This window comes from Enhydra lutris, unplaced genomic scaffold (genome assembly GCF_002288905.1).
Source record: "Enhydra lutris kenyoni isolate GAN:26980312 unplaced genomic scaffold, ASM228890v2 scaffoldscaffold1, whole genome shotgun sequence".
NCBI lineage: Eukaryota > Metazoa > Chordata > Mammalia > Carnivora > Mustelidae > Enhydra > Enhydra lutris.
The window spans coordinates 4,726,963-4,746,878 of record NW_019154085.1 but is presented as its reverse complement, the minus strand read 5'-3'; the positions used below and the strand labels follow the sequence as shown (position 1 = coordinate 4,746,878).

General features: G+C 39.4%; 1 protein-coding gene across 1 annotated transcript in view; it reads left to right on the top strand.

Moving 5' to 3' along the window:
• The window catches only part of LOC111142567 (transmembrane protein with EGF like and two follistatin like domains 2), a 230,030-nt gene extending 212,195 nt beyond the window's left edge, over positions 1-17,835 (top strand). The window contains exons 8-10 of the mRNA XM_022495841.1: positions 11,792-11,915; positions 13,698-13,856; positions 17,445-17,835. Of these exons, the coding sequence (XP_022351549.1) occupies positions 11,792-11,915; positions 13,698-13,856; positions 17,445-17,541 (380 nt within the window). The 3' untranslated portion in view covers positions 17,542-17,835. The remainder of the gene's footprint in view (positions 1-11,791; positions 11,916-13,697; positions 13,857-17,444) is intronic.
• Positions 17,836-19,916: the final 2,081 nt, after the last annotated feature.

The following is a 19,916-nucleotide window of genomic DNA, read 5'->3' as shown; positions in this document are numbered from 1 at the left end:
GATATTTTTTATCTTGCCTTTAAATTTACATCTTCAAATCCCTTGTAGACCATTATAAATGTCCTTCCTCCTAATTTAGATGTCCTTCCTCCTATTAAAGAAATAATCATAAATTTGCTTAATATTATTAATAGACATTTCACCATTTCTCCCCTTAATAATTTTCTTGCTAAACCATGAATTTATTCCCATTAACATCATTTATATTGTATACATACCCAAACATAAACATAGAATTTTCAGAAATCATAATCAGAGATCTCTCATGTTTATACATCGGTGCTTAACCGATTCTCCTCTGGTCTTCTCCATTACGCAAAAGACGCTACCCAGATGTTCAAGCCAAAAACCTAGTCATCTTTGATTCATTCCTCCCATGTTATAGTACACAAACAAGTCATATTCAGGGTACCTTTAAGATTTATCTGCAATAGAAGTTTTGTCGTTTCATTTTTTCCCTTCATTGCTGCTACCCAAGTCGAAGACTTAGCCGTTGTCTTTCACCCACAATATTACAATAGTCTCCTGTTTGTTCTTCGTTTGTCCTTCTCTTTCCCCTCAATGGGCTACTTTCCATCTCTGTCAGATCTGCTCAAAACTATCCAGAGCATTGCCCATTGCACTGTAAGCTGGTACTCCTTAACATGGCTTCTAAACGTCTGTGTAAAAGGGAAGTCAGTGATTCTCTAATTCATCCTGGCCCCCTCTCTAGTCCACCTGACATACTCTGCTGTAGCCACAGTGCTGGTTCCTGGAACACCTCTTCCCTACATCAGTCTTTTTCCATTTGTGTCATTCACTCAGGTCAGGAGCCATCCCAAGGCTCTTCTCAGGCAGCTCTTCTTCATCCTTCCTTCTCTAATATCCCTTCCCTCATTCTCTGAAGTGTGTCTCCCACCCTAGTCCGCTCTATCTGAGTACCTTATTTTTCCCTGTAACATTTCTAATTGAGATGTTGGGTTTTTGTTTGTTTTTCATTTTGTAGACTGCCCATCTCTGTCTCTCTAATATGTTTGCCATTCAGGAGAGAAATTCTTCTGTTTGACTCACCACTACATATCCTAGGATTGTAGTAATTGGCATATAGGAGGAGATCAGTCAATATTTTTAATTGAATTAAGTAAATTGATGAATTAATTAGGCATAATATGACCCAGATCTAGTAAATTTCAAAACATCATAAGAGAAAATATGTTTCTTATCTACTGTGGATCCAAAGGTCTACACAGTCACACACCAGGAGCCAAAAGTCATGGGTTGATACTGGTAGCCTTCATTATAGAACGAGTGAGGTGCTTTGTTTGAATTATCTGTACCATACTCCACTCCCATCTTGGCGCATAGTCATTTTGGGCTTTTCCTAGTTCAAAATAAATGGTTCCTTATTAGCTCCAATTCTAAATGTCAGCTGCTTTATTTCTCATGGATCAAATAGGTGTTTGACTTTTTCCAAATTCAAATTTGTACATGTTTTATAACCCCTATTGATTTCTTGAGTGGTTAACCGTGTACTTGGAGAGTGTAAATGATACACTGGGAGTGTGTTAGACCTGTTAAAAGGTAAACTAACACTTGAGACCGCTAAGTGCCATTTGGTTAATAACTAATTTCAAACCTAGATGCTGCGCAAGTGGAAAGAAGCTAAGATCACATCTCATCTTTAACTATTTCTAGAGCAGCTTGTTATACTCAAAGTTATCACTGACTAGAAATTAAGGAAGTACCAGAAGCAAATCGGTTATTCAAAACTGGAAAGAAGAGAGAGAGAGAGAGAGAGTGAACCCATAGCTATTTAGAATATTTGACAAATGAATTGTCCTAGATTTTAAAGATTTGCATTTTACTGAAGGATGACACTTCAAAGAACACTTAATGTTCAAATTTTCTTAATGCAATACTACAAACTCCTACTCTTCTTAAGCAGAAGATGCAAAATAAACTGACATTTTCTTAATGAGTAGGAATTCCATAAAGCATTAGCTATCCAGGCATTCTGAAATCGCAGACAGAGATAGTGTGGGAGATCATAATGCACCTGTGACCTGGAATCCTTTTGTTGAAAGGTCATCGGTGTCAGTTTGATTCTTGGTCACTTGCTTCTTTCTAATAAAGGTAAAATGTAGCATCATTTGTTGTATGACAAAATGATTATGTAAGATAGCTGCCTTTCTTACAAGATGAATTAATAAATCAAAAAAAATGGAGCCCCTCCCATGAAGTTTTCCTCTCCTCTCAAAAATTCTTCTTTACTGGGATTATTAGCATACTTTGACATATCAGCACCTTTAAAGCATAGTTTTCGGGTTGCAAATGCAGTGAACCACAGATATTTCAACATAAATTTAAACTAAGTTAATCATATCATGTATCACCCAAACTCAGAACTTTTTTTTTTTTTTTTTTTTCAAACTCAGAACTTTTGAGAGTAAAATTATGCTGGAAAAATAAACATCAACTGAGACTGCCCAAGTCACAGAGTAGCGGAAACCGATCCTTGAGCTCTTTCTCACTCATTCCATACACGTCATTAGGAAACGTATTTCATTAGTGTAAGGGTTTGGTTGCTGAACTCTGGCTGGGTCCGTTTGCAAGGGTTGTCACAACAAATTACTGCAAACTGGGTGATTTACAACAACAGAAGTTCATAATCTCATAGTTCTGGAGACTTAGAGTCTGAAATCAAGGTGGTGTTGGCAGCGCTCCCTCCACAGGCTCAGAGAGGAGGGAGTACCTCCTTGCCTCTCCCAGCTGCGGGTGGCTCCTGCACTCCTCAGCTTGTAGCATTATGGCTCTGACCTGCTCACATCCTCACCTGACTCTCCGCTTGTGTGTCTTCATGTAGCTTCTGCTCTAGAATCGTCTGTGTAATCCTGTATGTATATAAGCCGATATAACTCTGTAATTTAGGGCTCGGACTAATTCAGTATGAACTCATCTGAGCTGATTACCTATTTCCAAATAAGACTGCGTTCTGAAGTTCCAGGTAGGTGTGGGTTCAGAGTGGCGGGGGGGAGGGGCATTAATTGACCCAGTACAGTAACGAATAAAATATTTGGCTATTATATTACCAGATCATCATTAGACAGAATGTTTTACTGAGGGCAAAAAAAAAAAGTATCATACTGGGCATGAGAATGGCTTGTTCACTCATATTATCCCGTCTCTAATGTAACATGTTAAGTGGAGGAACTACCTAGAAAGCTCTGGTGGATTTTCACATCATTGAAAGTTTTATTTTAGGAAACAATACCACCTTTATTATCTATAGTATTCTGCTCAAACACAAAGATACCTGATTTGTAGACATATACTAGGATATAAATGAGAAATGCTATCAAAACAGAATCACTTTTTGGGGTGTCTGGGTGGCTCAGCTGTTAAGCATCTGCCTTCGGCTCAGGTCATGATCCCAGGGTCCTGGGATGGAGCCCCACATCGGGCTCTCTGCTCCGCGGGAAGCCTGCTTCACCCTCTGCCACTCCCCCTGCTTGTGTTCCCTCTCTCACTGTGTCTCTTTCTCTCTGTCAGATAAATAAATAAAATCTTAAAAAAAAAAAAACAGAATAACTTTTCAATGACGTGGAGCTGTTCACGGGCTATGCTATGTTCAGAAATTACTTCTTAGAAAAATTATTCAATCTTCTTAGTATTGACTCCATGACTTCTTTATTATCAGAAATACTTACAGCACAATCAGCTACATTTGTTTCTGAAACTTTTTTGTCTCATCATCGCATATTAGAAAAGATGGTGTACCTTCTAACCCTTTCAATGAGAATCACTTACATTAATTTGGTCAGGTACCAACATATGGCCGTACTCCAACTTTGCAAATGAATCTGAATCTACACTATAAATTCTCTAATTGCCCTTTTTGGGCCATGACATCATACGGGAGAACTATGCAAACTCATCAACCCATCAATAGCTTCTATTTGCACTTGAGTCATTTATAGGTGTCTGTCTTGTCTTTTATGGTTAGCAACAGTTTTGCTCTCCAGCCTTTTGTCTTTCACAGAAGAAGACTGAGGATGCATAGCAAATACGGCTTTCACTTGTGCCTCTATTTCTGTCATACTGAATGTACACATTCTAGTGAGTATACTAAAGTTCTCCACCATATTGCAACTTACCTGTCATTTTTAAAAAGATTTATTTGTTTGTTTGTGAAAGGAGAGGGGCAGAGGGAGGGAGTGAGGGAGAACCCCAAGCAGACCCCCTGCCAAGCATGGAGCCAGATGCAGGGCTTGATCCCAAGACCCTGGGATCATGGCCTGAGCCCAAATCAAGAGTCGGAAGTCGGGAAAGAGACTACTAGTTTTACCAATAAACATGTTGTGGGTTGATCGAGGTCTCAGCAGTTTTTCTGAAGGCGTGACTGGAGAGCAATGGGTAAATATTGCATGGGAGTTACGGCAGGAAGCAAAGAACAGGCGTGTAGACAGCACTTTGATGAAGTTTAGCTTCTTAAGAAGAAGAGAAGGGAGACAAGAGGCCTACGAAAGCACATGCAGTAAGAGAAGGTTGTAAATTCTTATTTTAAGATGAAAGACATTCAAAGGTGTTTAAATGCTGGTGGCAAGAAGCAAAGGATTGAAGATACAGGAGAGAAAGGAGGTCACTGAGGGAGAGAGCCCTTGAGGACGATGGAGAAGTTGGGATTCATGATGGTTTGGTCTCAGACAAGATCTCTCCCCTGAGACAGGAGGAAGAGAAAAGAAAAGAACTGGTTTTCAGAGCAGCAATAGGATCCATGTGGGATAAAGAATCAGGAATCATAAAGGGCAAACAATTAGTAAACTATGGAGGTGAGATAGTGTCTTCTTTTTAATGAGTCCTTAACTACCTGGTCAGCGTGTGCACTGGCAAAAGCTGGCTTTGACCCGGGTTCTGCTTATTGATCGTGCACATTTCTAAGATAAGCAATTCAACCTATTTGAGCTTATGTTTCCTCATTTACACAAAATGGGATTTTTATAAATCTACCTTAAAGAGCTATAATAGGAATACATTTTATCATATTAAGTATTAACACAATGTTGGGCATGTTGTAGATTCTCCAGTGAATGTAGATAATATTTATCGTCGTCTTGTCTTGCAAATCTGTTTTCTTGGCTATGTTTAGAAGACAAAAAACAAAATCTTTGGGTGCCTGGGTGGCTTTGTGGGTTAAAGCCTCTGCCTTCGGCTTGGGTCGTGATCCCAGGGTCCTGGGATTGAGCCCCGAATCGGGCTCTCTGCTCAGCAGGGAGCCTGCTTCCCTTCCTCTCTCTCTGCCTGCCTCTCTGTCTACTTGTGATCTCTGTCAAATAAGTAAATAAAATCTTAAAAAAAAAATCTTGGGAAGAGGGCCAATAGATAGAGCATGCAGCATACAGCACACAGCACGACACTAGACACATAGTAGGTAGTCAAGAAATACTCATTTAGCAAACTACCAAAAGCCATTTTTTGTCCTATTTACATTATTAAAACCTTTATTTCTGCTGCATTTCAGTGACTGCTCCAACCAGAATCCTCCTCACTCTCTGTTGGCTAATAGCTTCAGGGTCATGGAGGAAAACAAATGTGTCACCTAGAAAGGTTTCTCTGAACGATTTAACCATTTCTGCAAATGCAGCCCACGAAGGGAAAAATGGCTTGGCTCACGTGCCCTAGAAGGCGGAAGGGAACAGGACCTGAACCCTCTGTTACTTGCTCTGTCGTGGTCAACACTCTCATCCGGCAGCCTCCCTAAGATGCCCTGTCAGCCGCCGAGCAAATAAATTTGGCCAGAAGTGTGTAGATTTAGTTTAAGACTACAGAAGGAAGGGAAGGGGAGTATTCTTGACATAAAATGGCTCCCAGTCCTTTTTTTCCCCTTCCTCTAAAGTTTGTAGTAAACTTTGTCGTCCAAGAGCATCTTGAAAGTGAGAAGGGCCGCTACAGCGAAAGCTCCGTGGGGAAATCTCCAGCAAAAGGCCCCAGACAAGCTCCAGGCAACTCCAGCTCTGGACTCCTGAGAGGTTAACGATCCCTATGTCTTCGTAAGGCCTGATATGTATGAAGTGTTGTCAAAGACATCTAAAGTTCCATAAAATACTATATTTTTAAAAGGTCTTCAAGCTAAATCCTCTAAACCCATAGGAGTTACCCACTTGCTGGGAGTTAATAGGCTCTTGACTGAATGGTGGAGTTTGAGAAGGACCATTAGAGGCCGAGGACGGCTTCTCCCAGTAGCTGCTCCCTTCACGCCTTTGAGGGCTCTGCCATCCGAAGCCAGACAGGCATTTCAGGGCAGAGGATGGAGCAAATGGCTAAAAATCTGCTTATTTTCCTTTTACTAATAAGCAGATACATCTGTATGTATTATGTATGTAAAATCTATGATGTGTACTTTTGGAGGTGCAGTTTTGACGACTGTGTCTGTGATGCAGCCTTGTCATCACAAGTCCTGGAATTACAATGACTGTACTTGGGTGTTGTAAGTGAAAATGCTTACATACAAGTTTCTTTCCCAAGATGGTCCAGATTTCTCAGCTTTTATCTGTGTAAATACATTACCAGTAGAAACTCAGATAATAAAACCCCATGCAAATAATCGTGCAATATTGTTGCATTTCAATCATTCCAGTCCCCAAATTACTATTTCTATTTCAGATGCTAGCACTTTTTCCAATTTAAATTCAAACAATTCTTGAATAATGTCATCAAGGCCTTGCCGGAGAATGTAATAACATGAAAATTAGTTTTCCTCTGCTTTATTTTAATTTGTGTGTCCAATAGGAATATTTATATACACAAGTGGTAATATGGATAATCATATATCACATCTTGTAATGCCTGATTGATGGTGAGGTAAGAAAAAATTTCCCCCTGTCTCTTCCCCTCCTACTTCCCAACCCAGACCATTGCCTAACTGGCAAAATTTTGGATCTAAATACTTTTAACGACTCTTTGAAAAAAATAGGTTCAGCCAGTAGAAGAAATGCTGCATTTGTAGCAAGGGGCTTGGTTTCTGTTTTGAAGTTATTTTTCCAAATCTTTTACAGAGATTAAATAACTCAGAACATTGTGACTGAGTCTCTGCTCTTTACCAAACGAGAATTGATTGTGTCCTTAAATGCCTTCGTGTCCCTTGCCCTCTCCTATCACTTGCAGCTGACATTCTCATTTGAGTCTCTGTCTTAGAGGCTTAAGAGAGGAGAGACTCTTCTCATCTATTCCTCTGGGCCTTGAAGAAACTATGATGGCGGGGAAGCTATTATGCAATTTGTTAAGTTGTGACAACCCCACTGCATTGCATTCAGGACCTGTTCAATGGGAACACTTTGCTGGTCTTTAAAAACTTCTGCTGCAGTTGAAGCTAGATATGAGGCTTTACTACCCCCTCATACGTTTACACCTGATAAGATAAGGAGAGGAAATCCTAAGAATTATACGTCTTCTCTGAAACCAGCTCTAATCAACAACGGGAACAATCATGACTTCACTTCCACATTCATATTTTATTCCATCCCAGGCACAGTATAAATATAATAGAAAGAAAGACACCTTTTTTTTTCTTGTTAGTTAAATAAAACTATTTTCAAATGGGTTTGCAGCTATGGTAGTAAGTAAGGGCAGGTAAAATCGAGTATCGCAACAGCTGTGCAAGTGCCTGAATACTGCTGGGCTGGGGTTTCCTTGTGCCATAATTCAATGTAAAAAAAAAGAAAATAGAAGTATTATACAAATATATTCAAAATGGAAAGTGTTCATTTTCTGGAAAAGTGTGGACCATTTTGTGTGTCCACAGGAAAAGCTTGTTGAGAACATAATAAATGAGATGGTACTACTCCTGGGCTTGCACTTGTCAAAGATAATTTGAGATGTTAAAGTATGATGTGAGAAATTGAATTTAATCCACAAACATATTGTTCCCTCAAAGGAAAATAATGCATAAAAGAGCTCACTGTATGCTAGGATGTCTGAAATATAGACACCGTAAATATTCAAGATATCTTATGCCCTTTGATAAAATGTCCGCATAATTAAGCCAAAGTGATTTCTTTTATTTACTATATCTAAATAATGTTCCTACTTGCTTAATTCTTTTTCCCCAGTATATCAAAAATAATATTTTATAATACATATCAGTATATATTTATTGGTAATTTATTTTAAGTAAATATTAGCAGTAGAAATAAGTATTACTCAGAGTTCGAAGAACTTAGAGGTCTGAAATAATAATTAAATCTCCCATACAGCAACACTACAAAATCTTAGCAGTAGTAAGAAGGCTTCTTTGTAACACCACCAGGATGTCGCTACTTCACTCTGCTACTCACTCGCTCACTGAAGAGCTCTGCTGGCGTGAAAACGTGCAGTAGGAACTTGGGTCCCTGAAACATGCCCTGAGTCTGCCATGTTACCTCTAGTTTAGGATCTGTGCCCCTTACTCTGAAATCTTCTCGCACTCCTCGGGAATCTGGTACTAAGGATTTGTAGATATTCTCAAGAAAGGCCTGGTTAAGGCAAAGTGCTATTTCCAGAGAAATATTGTCTGACCAGCCCCCGAAAGGCCTCTCAGACTGCAGTGCACCGTGGGCAGGGCCCCGTCCTCTAGCTGGGAGGTGCAGAAGTTTGATCTTACAAAATGCTAGAGCTGAGTGGGCTGGAGAAAGCTGACTTATGCAAAAAAAAAAAAGAAAAGAAAGAAAAGAAAAGAAAAAGAAAAAGAAACCAAACACACAGAAAGTCACAACCAATCAATTTAACTCCTATGAAATATGTAACTGTCAAACAGATGAGGAATCCAGGTGGTCCTGTAGGCTACACAGAAATCAAATTATTTTAAGACTGTCCAGAGAACAGGGCATCAGAGTAAGGGAAACAGGTTGACTGAGAGAACGGGGAAGCGGCATCAGACCTAATAGCTTTGTGCCTCCGCTTCTGCACCGGGACTTGAGGTTCGCCTTCAGGTTGGCTTCTCAGGGCAACACCCCCCTGGAGAGCCCTTGAATAGAGAACATGACTTTCAGAAGCTCCTTTTGCCAAGCTCTAACCCTTGTCCCAGGAAGCATTCTTTCTTTGGGTCCGTGGATAGTTTTAGGCAATTTTATATTGTCCCATTTCTGCTTCAGTCCATAATGTGTTGTTTTCATAGATTAATTCTCTGAACGACATCTTATTTCCAGCTTTTGGGGAAGAAAAAGGCAGGGATAATGCTACACACACACACACACACACACACACACATGCACACGCACACACGCACACACTCTGGGCTATATTGATTTAAGGCTCTGAACCACCATGCCCAGCTCTGCCCCTTTTCTACCCACTTCCCTCCCTTGATTTCTGTTAAGGTAAAACCTTGCCAGTCCTCATTCCCTCTGTCTCTTGCCTCCCTCCCCCATCTCTTCCCCTGAGTGCACCAGGACAGAAACAATGCATAGAGCTGTCTGTGCACTAGAGCTGCCCACTCCTGTAGCCCTCGACTAGGGCGTTGACTCGCAATGGGCATGCGATCCTGTTGGCTGTGCTGCAGTTAATTCAGATTACACCAGAAATGTTTCTTAAAAGGGTCAGGATCCCTTTCAGAATAAATCATTTGTGATCATTTAGTAGGAAACTAGAAGATTTTACACAGAGACATGGAGAGTTTCTACCATTGTCACTATCTCTTTTAGTAGAAAGAGCACAATCCCTACCCTAAACCTCTTTTTCAGTAGAGGACGGAGAAATGGATGTCTATGTCATCAGCCACTGTACTGGTAGGGAAGTTATAGGAAATCCTCCTGCAGGCAGGTGTGTGGAAGCGCTGGAGGGTCACTAACAAACACGAAATAGAAGTGTTGAATCGTTTGTTATGGGGAGAAGATCCAGAAGTGAGAGTGAGAATCAGCGCTGGTCTGTTAGGTCAGCAGTGGGGCTTGCAAACCCCGCTGTGAACGTCGCCTTTAAACAGCACGTGCACGGTTTGGCCGCTCTAGCTTACAGCCCCGGGGCAGCAGTAACAAATGAGCCTAGTCTTGTGCACGATTCATGAATGACCACGAGCCGTCTAGACGTGCATCAGAAGAGCAGCATCGTCCCGCTGCTGTTTTGGTCACATGTTCCCATATTGGAAATTTCAGCCAACGTTATTTATTTCAGTTATTGTGGGTTTGCTCATTATAGCTGTAATTTGTTACCAAAAACACCATGACATAAAGCTCTAAAGTACCTTAGAAGAATGGGAGAAACCGAAAGAGAAAACTTGGTGTGTTTTTAGTCTTTTCCATGCAAGTGGTTTATTCATTTTAACAATATCCATCAAAGTAGAAATATAATACCAACAAAATATCAACTAAATAGGTAAAGAGACACAAATATAGGACAAAGGAATGATTTAAGGCCATGTCCAGTCTCCCTAGCATTCTTATAATAAATCCTTTATTAATTTGAGTTGTGATTTGAAATATTACCTGTCACACAAATGCACATAAATATTCCTACACAAGAAAGTGCTTAACATATTTACCAATATGCTTCAAACTTGAAAGTTCTGCAGATGACTAACTAGATCTTAAAATGTATAGATATTTTCCAGCTCTGCTTAAACATAAATGATGCATTTATACGATTCACCCATATTAAAGCTATTTTCTCTCCTGATGAACATATGCATCACCTATGACTGTCAGAAACTATAAGGGTGCACCATAATAAAAGCTGTACCTCTGTGTGAAATAATAGGAAATAATTTATTTCATGGAAACAGTAATTCATTTTTAATCTTCCATTACCGCTGTTTTCATTACTTCTCTTATTGTGGGATTGAAGAGTTTCTCAGATTGAAATCAAGAAAATTATCTTTTTCATGTATTTAGGCAAGAATTTTAAAGTTTGTCAGGTCAGGTCATGGATTTTGGAAAAGATTCAAACAAAGGCAAAACTTTATATTACAAAATGAATATAATCCAAAGACTACGTAGAGATAGCACTACGGTTAGGAAGCACATGTATTTGGGCTAGAAGGTCAGAAAAAATATTTTGGCATCTTCATGGAGACATAAGAAAACAAAACTTGTTAATGATGGAGGAGAGGATTCACTTTAGAAGACAAATTCTTTCCTTTACCGTAAGTTCAGTTTTCACATCGCATTGTTAACACAGGCCGGCTCCTGTGCATAGGAACACACTTAGAGCTTCCAGTACGTGCTGTGTTAGTATCTCCATGAATGATTCTGAAATAACATTTGCTCTTTCAATAGCTTTATTTTGGCAATAACAAAATGCATGGGTGCTGATAGAATTCCCCTTCACAGTCAATGAAAAAACCCTGAAAGAACACGTCTGTTGCAATTTGCATTTAGTTTTGGAAAACGTCTGTTTAACAACTGAACACAGCCCTATTTTAACTTTTAAGCTCCCACACTGAGAAAGTATCAAGGTATTGCAGCATTTTACTCTTAGGGACATTATGCTGGGCTTTGAAATTCGAAGACTAAGATAGTTCTTGAATTATTTTATGATCAATGTACAGTCTCCACACAAGGAAAATTAAAGCCGTCTGCCAACTCTTGGAAACATCACTGGCCATTAAAGATGGAAGAAATTGCATAAAAGCATGAAAAGCACTGGGTAGTTTTGCAGTTTCATCTCTAAACACAACGAGAAGATGTCTGTCTTTCAGTCCTTCTCCGTTCTTCTGGAGCGTGGCCTTTCCGTTCTTGCCCTTTTAAATATCTTCGCCTGCTATGGCTTTGCTTCTTGATGTATTGGTTGATCTCACTGGGCTAGGAAAGTATTTACAAGGGGTGCCTGCTTTTATCTGTATTCGCAGAGAATGCCAACAAGTTAGAAGAAAGTGCAAGAGAACACCACGTACCTTGCCCAGAACACTACAATGGTTTCTGCATGCACGGGAAGTGTGAACACTCTGTCAATATGCAGGAGCCCTCTTGCAGGTAATGTTTTCGCTTTTTAACGTTATACTATGTAAAGATTCTGGATGTTTGCAAAGAGTTGCATGGCATTCTGCCTGCCTGGGTGATCAGCCGCAAAACTTTTCACTGCCTCTCCTGCACACCCACACACACCCACACACACGCACACACACACACACGCACACAGACACCCACTAGAAAACCATGAAATGCACGTGCCTTACATACCAGAGGACTATGTAGCATATCATTATGGATACTCTTCTGGTAGAATTTTGAATTGTACTTTGGGCATGACAAGCTTCTCAGAGACTCAGGCTCCTAAAGACATAGGTAGCTCTTAGCTTATAACAGGTGGTCAGTAAATATTTCCAAAATGAACTGATGAGGACTTAGTGCACACGAGATAGCATTGTTGCTTTGGGAAGGTCATCTTCTCCGAAGTCATCCAGGTGTTCTAATTAATATTATCAATCTTGGTTTTGTTAGGCACATACTCTTTTCTCTGGATCTGCTATCTACTAGCCTGGTGTAGTGAGATTATTAGCCATACTTCCACTGATTCTAACTCAGTTGAGACACAAAGAAATGGCTTGTCTGGACTTAGTTAATAAATTTGAATATCTCCTGAGTATTCATGAATAGAACATAATTCTTGAGATGGTAAAAAGATGGCAAAGCCAAGGTGGAAAAACAAATGTATTTTTATTAAAGGAATCTGCAAGTGGCACATGATGAAAAAGGTTGTGTATTGTTATACAGGGAAAGGAGTTTCTCTCTCTTCTCCTCTTCCTCCTCCTTACCCTTTCTTCTCTCTCTCTCTCACCCACGAACTGTCTCCCTTTTATATTTCCCTTAACGGAAGACACTGACACCTTCCAGTGAAGCCAGGGAGAGCGAACAAAGCTGAGCGGCTGCCCCCGCTGCCCTGTCATCCTTAGCAGGACCCCCGTTATTAAACCCTTCAAGACAAAGAGGAGAGACCCCAGGCTGTACAAATTCCAAGTGAATACTAAAACATCTGCACAAAGCCAGTGACAGGTTGACCCTTGTTGGTATTGTTACGTGAACACTTTCTTCATTTCATTGTCAAATACGAACTTTAATACGCAGATGGTCCACCGGAGCTCTCTGAGGAGGGTCGAGGCAGTGCGAGGCGGCGCTCTTTCTCAGATGAACACGCATGAGTTTATTCTGTGGAACTCTCGGGCCTACAACATAATTACTTTTTTCCTACTGAAATTTAGCTCTCCAACATAAGGAGACAACTTTATGATCGACAAATTAATCACTTATTGGACCTTTGGTCTAAATATTTTTCAACATTTATCCTCACAGTAGCATACAGAATGCTTTATCCATAAAGACATAAATAAATAGCCCCGTTTTATACCCATATCCTCAGAAACAAACTTTTTCTTGTAATCATGTCGACTTAGGTTGATTAAAGAAGAAGTTAAATAAAATGTGAAACTCGCCTAAAAAATATATAGAAAGAACTAGTAGCATTTCTGGACGTCTCCTCCTCCTCTGTCATCATTACAAACTATGTACCAACCTCCTGTCCTCAAAATCTTATTATAAGTATAAAAGAAAACCTCACATCTTTGAAACCAAAAACACAAAGAAATCATGTGGAAAACAAATAGTTGAAACCCATATCTACAAAATAGCTTTTTTTTTTTTTTTTTTTTTTTTAAGAGGGAAGCAAACAGCCGTGACTTCACAGTGAAGACAAATGTGTACAGGCTATAAAAATGTGTCCCGCGGCTACAGCTAACTGGGCACTGTCGTTTCTTCCAGGTGTGATGCTGGTTATACTGGACAACACTGTGAAAAAAAGGACTACAGTGTACTGTACGTTGTTCCCGGCCCTGTACGATTTCAGTACGTCTTAATCGCGGCTGTGATTGGAACCATCCAGATTGCTGTCATCTGTGTGGTGGTTCTCTGCATCACAAGGTCAGTACCTGTGCCCAGATAAAGGAATCTGTTGCTCCTTGCCTCATTTAGATTACTCTAGGCAGGGCGCCTGGGTGGCTCAGTGGTTAAAGCCTCTGCCTTCAGCTCAGGTCATGATCCCAGGGTCCTGGGATCAAGCCCCGCATCGGGCTCTCTGCTCAGCAGGGAGCCTGCCTCCTCCTCTCTCTCTCTCTCTTTGCCTGCCTCTCTGCCTACTTGTGATCTGTCAAATAAACAAATAAAAATCTTTAAAAAAAAAAAAAGATTACTCTAGGCAGGAGTCCCTCTGTGGACTCTGCAGCCATCCTCTCAGGAGTCCTATTTCCTCATCATAACAGCATGTGAATAGCATCGATGTTCATGCTGGAGGGCTACAAAGTATTTTCCTCATTTTTGCATTTTGATGAGGATCATTTATTTTTGAAGCAAAGATCTGTTTTTCTCCACCGTGTGATGCCAGTCTTTGTTTAAATATGCTCTTCCATTTAGCTATAGAATGTCAGTCTTCGTTCAAACTACTAACAGACTATTTAAACGACGGTATTACCTTATTTATCCAGATGAGTGTGCCGAAAGAGGTGGTAAGTGATTGTGTCCAAGGCCTAAAAGAGTGTTAAAGGACAGCTTTCATTTATGGTGCCTGCATTTCCAATTACAGCTCTGATATCATCACTTTTAACATATTTGATGTAAACAACAGGTATATTTTTATCTTAAGTTAAAACAGCTTTTAATCACAAAATTCAAAGAAAATAGCTACAATAAAAAAGATTATGTTGTAGTACATGAAAACCTTTGATATATGGAAACATGAAGCAAAGATGACAGCAAGCGTTTATAACAAACCCCCAGTACAATCAAGTGGTAATTGTTTCCTGGAGAGCTAGACTGAGACGGATCCAGAGACCCCAGCCCATTTCACTAGGAGAGAAAACCAAGGTTGGTCAGTGATGTCTGACACTGTGCTGGGAGTAAAGGAGTAGCCCAGGTATGTACTCGCTTAACTCCATCAGTGTGTGAGTTCATGGCAGCCAAATCTGTATTATTCATGCCTTGTCTAACCGGAAATATTACTGAAGATTCTTCTTTCTAACCTGATTTGGCTCTCCCTGAGAAAAAAGTTCCAAGAAAGTTTTTCAAGGTTTTTGCCAAATTCACAAGACACTTAAACTTTTATTCATTTGTACAGCTCTATAGTAAATCAGAATGTTTCCCCCAAAATTATTTTTCTAAAGACAAGAAAATAAGAGAAAGTATCGTATCTTTAGAAAATAAAAGCCATAATACATCTCCGTAGCTGTACCGCACTATCTTCTTTGAGGACAAGTGTGGCATTTGCTCTTGAAAGAGACAAAATATGGTTCATAAATCCTTGCTGGGCCTAAAAGCTTAAGGGAAGATCATCGACGGAAGCTTTGTGCTGCTCAGAGCCAAGCTGAGCTCATCAACTAGACTCTCACGTTTAGATGCCAAGTGAGTCAATGGATTATATTAAAATAGATTCTAGGGAACATAAAGATAACTCAAGAAACCAAAAACACTGAGTATAAAGGAAAGATAGAAAAGAATCTAAAACACAAGACATGGTGCCATATTATTCTAAGGGTCTTGAACCTTCCGATCTGTACACAATGTCAGTGCATGAAAAACCAAATTCCACGTAGTAGATCTAATCTCATGACAATTGGACTTGCTACTTCCTGTACTGACAAAGATGCAAAACTTTCAGTACTTTAGCAGATCTTCTCGAGTTTGTTACTAATCACAATTCTGTCCCCATACATTATAAGAACAGCTATAAGGTACACAGGGTTCTCACCCACCAAGCATTGTGTGTATGTTAGATGTGCGTGTATGTCACACATGCGTGTACACACACATACACATTTAATAACATATGAAGAAGGAACAGTGATCCCTGTTTTCAAAATCGGAACCTGGAGGTCTGAGAAGTGAGCAAATTGCTAAGTGTACGCGGCGAAGCAATAAGGGCAGCCCTGGAGTCCGGATGGCTGGTGTCCGGCCTGTGCACTTAAGCCCTGCTCACTCCGCCCCTCGGCTGGCCATGACGCCGTGTGTTCCGACTCTCCAGACAACCGAAACTGATCTCCAAATTAGAAGGAAGCCATTGTTTCAAGGCATATGCCCATTTTCATTTTCCATATTAAAGCAAAACAAAGCCTATTCTCTAATTACCTTGGAGGAAGAGTACATGAGCTGCATGAGTATTACTGTAGGGCATTTTGTGAAGCTGTCTTAGGATGTCCTGGTCTTCCAAAGTCTTTTCAGGGGTCACACCAGTCAATAAGTCACACTCTCCCTGGCATGGATGCATTCTATTCACCTGAAAATGTTCTACCCAGAAACCAGATTTTCCACCTGGGCCATCTGCCCCTCTCCAAAGCCTCCCATTTTCTGGCCACCTTGACCACATTTGTCTGTCAAGACCTATTCCAACATACTCCATTGCTAAAAGATTGACACATTGCACCGAGCAGAGGTCCCTTCATTCTCTTCAATTTCTTTTCATTTCTCCATCACCTGTTTGCTCTTCCTTTCTCTCTTTCCCTCCTCCCACTTTCTTTTTTCCTAATTGCTTCCCCTTGTTTTTATAATTTTAGTCAAACATCTGCCCTCCTTCTAAATACAGCATGTGTCATAAAAATAAAGACACCTAGAGACATGCTCTGGAATGAAAAGTGTTGCCCTGTTGAGAAGATGGATTTTCATCTTTTCATCTCCAGCTCCCACTTGCTGGGAACGGGACTTTCAGCTCCATGTTCATTTTGACATATCTACCATACCCATGTAAAATATATATATACACATATATATTTATTCATATATGAACATGTATATGAATAGATAATCTCTGAAACCATCTTATTATAATTGGATTTTATATGAACTTTATATTTTTTCTTATTTGCATCGTCAAAGCATTCATTTATTACAAGAGAAAAGACACCAGACCAGAGCTTTTCAGATAATTTGACTGAATTTAGCTTTTTATAGAAGTGAAATAGTTGGCACCAATTTATGTCTCCAGCTTATGGTATTAATATAGAAAAATGATATCAGCCCGAACCAAAACAATATCTCTTTTTATTACGTATCAGATATTAAGAGTTGGCTCATTCTCTGGTTGGCTAGGATTTAAACTTATAGCTCTGAAATGTCAATATAACATTCATCCTGAGGACATTTAAAATATAAAATTGTTGAAGACATTTAAAGTGAGCTTAGATGAGCTCACAACTTGCTTGATAGCCTTCTGCTGAGTCATTCTTGTGCTTATGAGGAAGCGCGTGAGGACCAGGTAACTGTGTCCCCTTCACCGTCTGCCTCTGCTCTTCAGTGCTCCCCAAAAGATGTTTACAGACAACGGCAAGGAGAAGCAAAAAAAAAGAAAGAAAAAAGAAAGAAAGAAAGAAAGCCTTCTAAAATATCCCAGCTTCTACCAATAATAAATTCTTTTGTCTGAAATATTTTAACAATGGCTTAATCCACAACTTCACTCTATAATTGTAGGACCAAACTTCAGGTAACAGCACTGGACTAAGATTTGTAAACTTTCCAACCTTCTAGGAAATGCCCCAGAAGCAACAGAATTCACAGACAGAAGCAAAACACAGGGCACTACAGTTCGGACAACACAACAAGAGCATCCACGAGGTTAATCTAAAGGGAGCATGTGGCACGGTGGCCGGACTTCCGAGAGCTGGGACTACACAGTACAGTATTATAGACAAAAGAATAAGACAAGCGATCTACACATGTTGCCTTGCATTTGTGGTAATCTACACCAATGAAAACATGTACTACAGCTATATTTGACTATGTATGGATATATTTGAAATAGTATACATTGTCTTGATGTTTTTTCTGTAATGTAAATAAACTATTTATATCACACAATATAGTTTTTTCTTTCCCATGTATTTGTTATATATAATAAATACTCAGTGATGAGAAAAAATTGGCCTTCTTAAATTTGCGGTATCGCATACCTGTAAATAAAATCAAGCTGGTACAATCTGTACAGGTACCAATATTTCATCTTCCCCCACATCTTGAGACAGAGCATTAGTTTATACAGGACTCAGTGGCTAGGTTTTGAGTGATTCCAAGATCAAGGGAAATGATGGTTATTGGAAAAGAGAAAAAATAATTTACTTTATATCGAGTGAGGATAAAATATTTCAGATCTTTGAATCATCTCTATTTCATCAACTTTCTTCCCTGGTCTTCCATTTTCATCCCCAGAGCTGAAAAATCTTTGGCATATAAATTAAATCAAAGAAGAAGGGGAAGGAAAGTGTTTTATAACTCATAAAAGAGAGGGAAAGAAGATATTGGTTTTTATTTGGAAAGCATCTTAGAATCTCGCTGTTAAGTGCAGATACCTGAAGGGTCGGGAACAAGTTTCATATCAGGAATACACAGAGCACAAAATCTGTTCCATTTAGGTGAGAGGAATTAAGAACTTGCAGAAAAACTTAATAACATCATTAAAAGTGAAACACCAGAATCATAGATTCTCAGAAGCACCTTGCTACATTTATAGCATAGAGTTCTTGAAAAAGAAGTTAGAATGGCCACCAAATTCCGTATGAAGAGCTTTATGTGTCCTGCTGACCCATTTTTTGAAGTGGAACTATGGTGATGATGATAATTCATTAAAAAAAAACAGAGAAATACATTATAAGCATATTTAAATGCTGGGATAAGAAAGCAAATTAATCCCATAACATCTAAAAGAATTTAGTGATAGGAATTCTTGAGCATATAAATAGATATGATCACTTTGGAAAGAAATAAAATATGAAAATTCTCAAAGAATAAGAGATGAATAACAAATCGAATAATTGCCTCTTACTTAGTTCTCCCAAGCTTTCTGTGGCTAATATAGTAAATCTAGAACTTTCTTTGCCTCCTTTCAGTGACCTCCACATAGACTGAAAGGAACAACACTCCTGTGTCCAAAAAAAAAAAAAAAAAAAAAGACAAATATCAAATCAACACATTCTGGATATAAAATATTCAGTGAAAAATGGGTTTCCTGAAGTGATATTTATGATATTTATAAAAACACTTTTTAAAAGGTGACAATCTGAACAAGATTTAGGACTCTGAAACACTTGGTTTTCTAGGTTAGTCGGCACTCTGAGAAGTGTGAATCTACGGGCATAATCATCACGTGAGTGTTTCCATAAATCAGTCTTGTGCTGCTTACACAAAACAAACTCCATTTAAACTTGTGCATGGAGCTTTGGTTTGATTAACAACTGCACAGATACACCAGCAGCGATCTCCCCTGTAAGAGAGTAGCCAACGGCAAACCCTTCCACCTACGGGAAGAGTGACATGCAACACTGTAGAGCTTGGTAGAGTTTAAAAGAAACAGCAAGTCCACCCACACATCCCTGTGTAAGAGTATGAAATGACTTGCTTTGCTAAATATTGCCATGCTATTCTGCAGGATTTTTTTTTATCAAAGAACCATAAACCTAAGTGTTGGAGAATTCCATGGGGTTAATAATACAGCGCATTCCTGTTCACCTCCATGCTTACCTACCACATAAAGGAAGTCCTTTTAAAAGAGACATAGTGAATCATAAATGAGCATACACTGTGGGCCAAGCCCCATTCAAAGTCTTAGGGAAATACGAGTAAAACTGGGTCTTTACTCTAAAGGAACTCACAATCTTGTCCTGACAGATACTCATCTAGCCTCTAATTGCATATTTCTTATGACTTGGAATTTTAATCATTCTTGGTGACTTCTAATCTTGAGGCATTATTTTCCCTCTCAGGTTAAGCTGAAATTCACTTCTCTGTGATTTCTACCCATGGCTCTTATTTTTCCTTTCTGAAGCAAAGGAATAATGACTTACATATTTTAAAATATTAGAACAGATATGATTTTCCCACTCACCCTGCGGCCCCTTTGCAAGTCTTTCTTCTCCAGCTGAAACAACCTTAATGTTCTCCTCTGATCTTCATGTGATACAGTGCTTGCTTCCCCCTGGCATCTGCATCAAACTTCCTTGGAAAAAT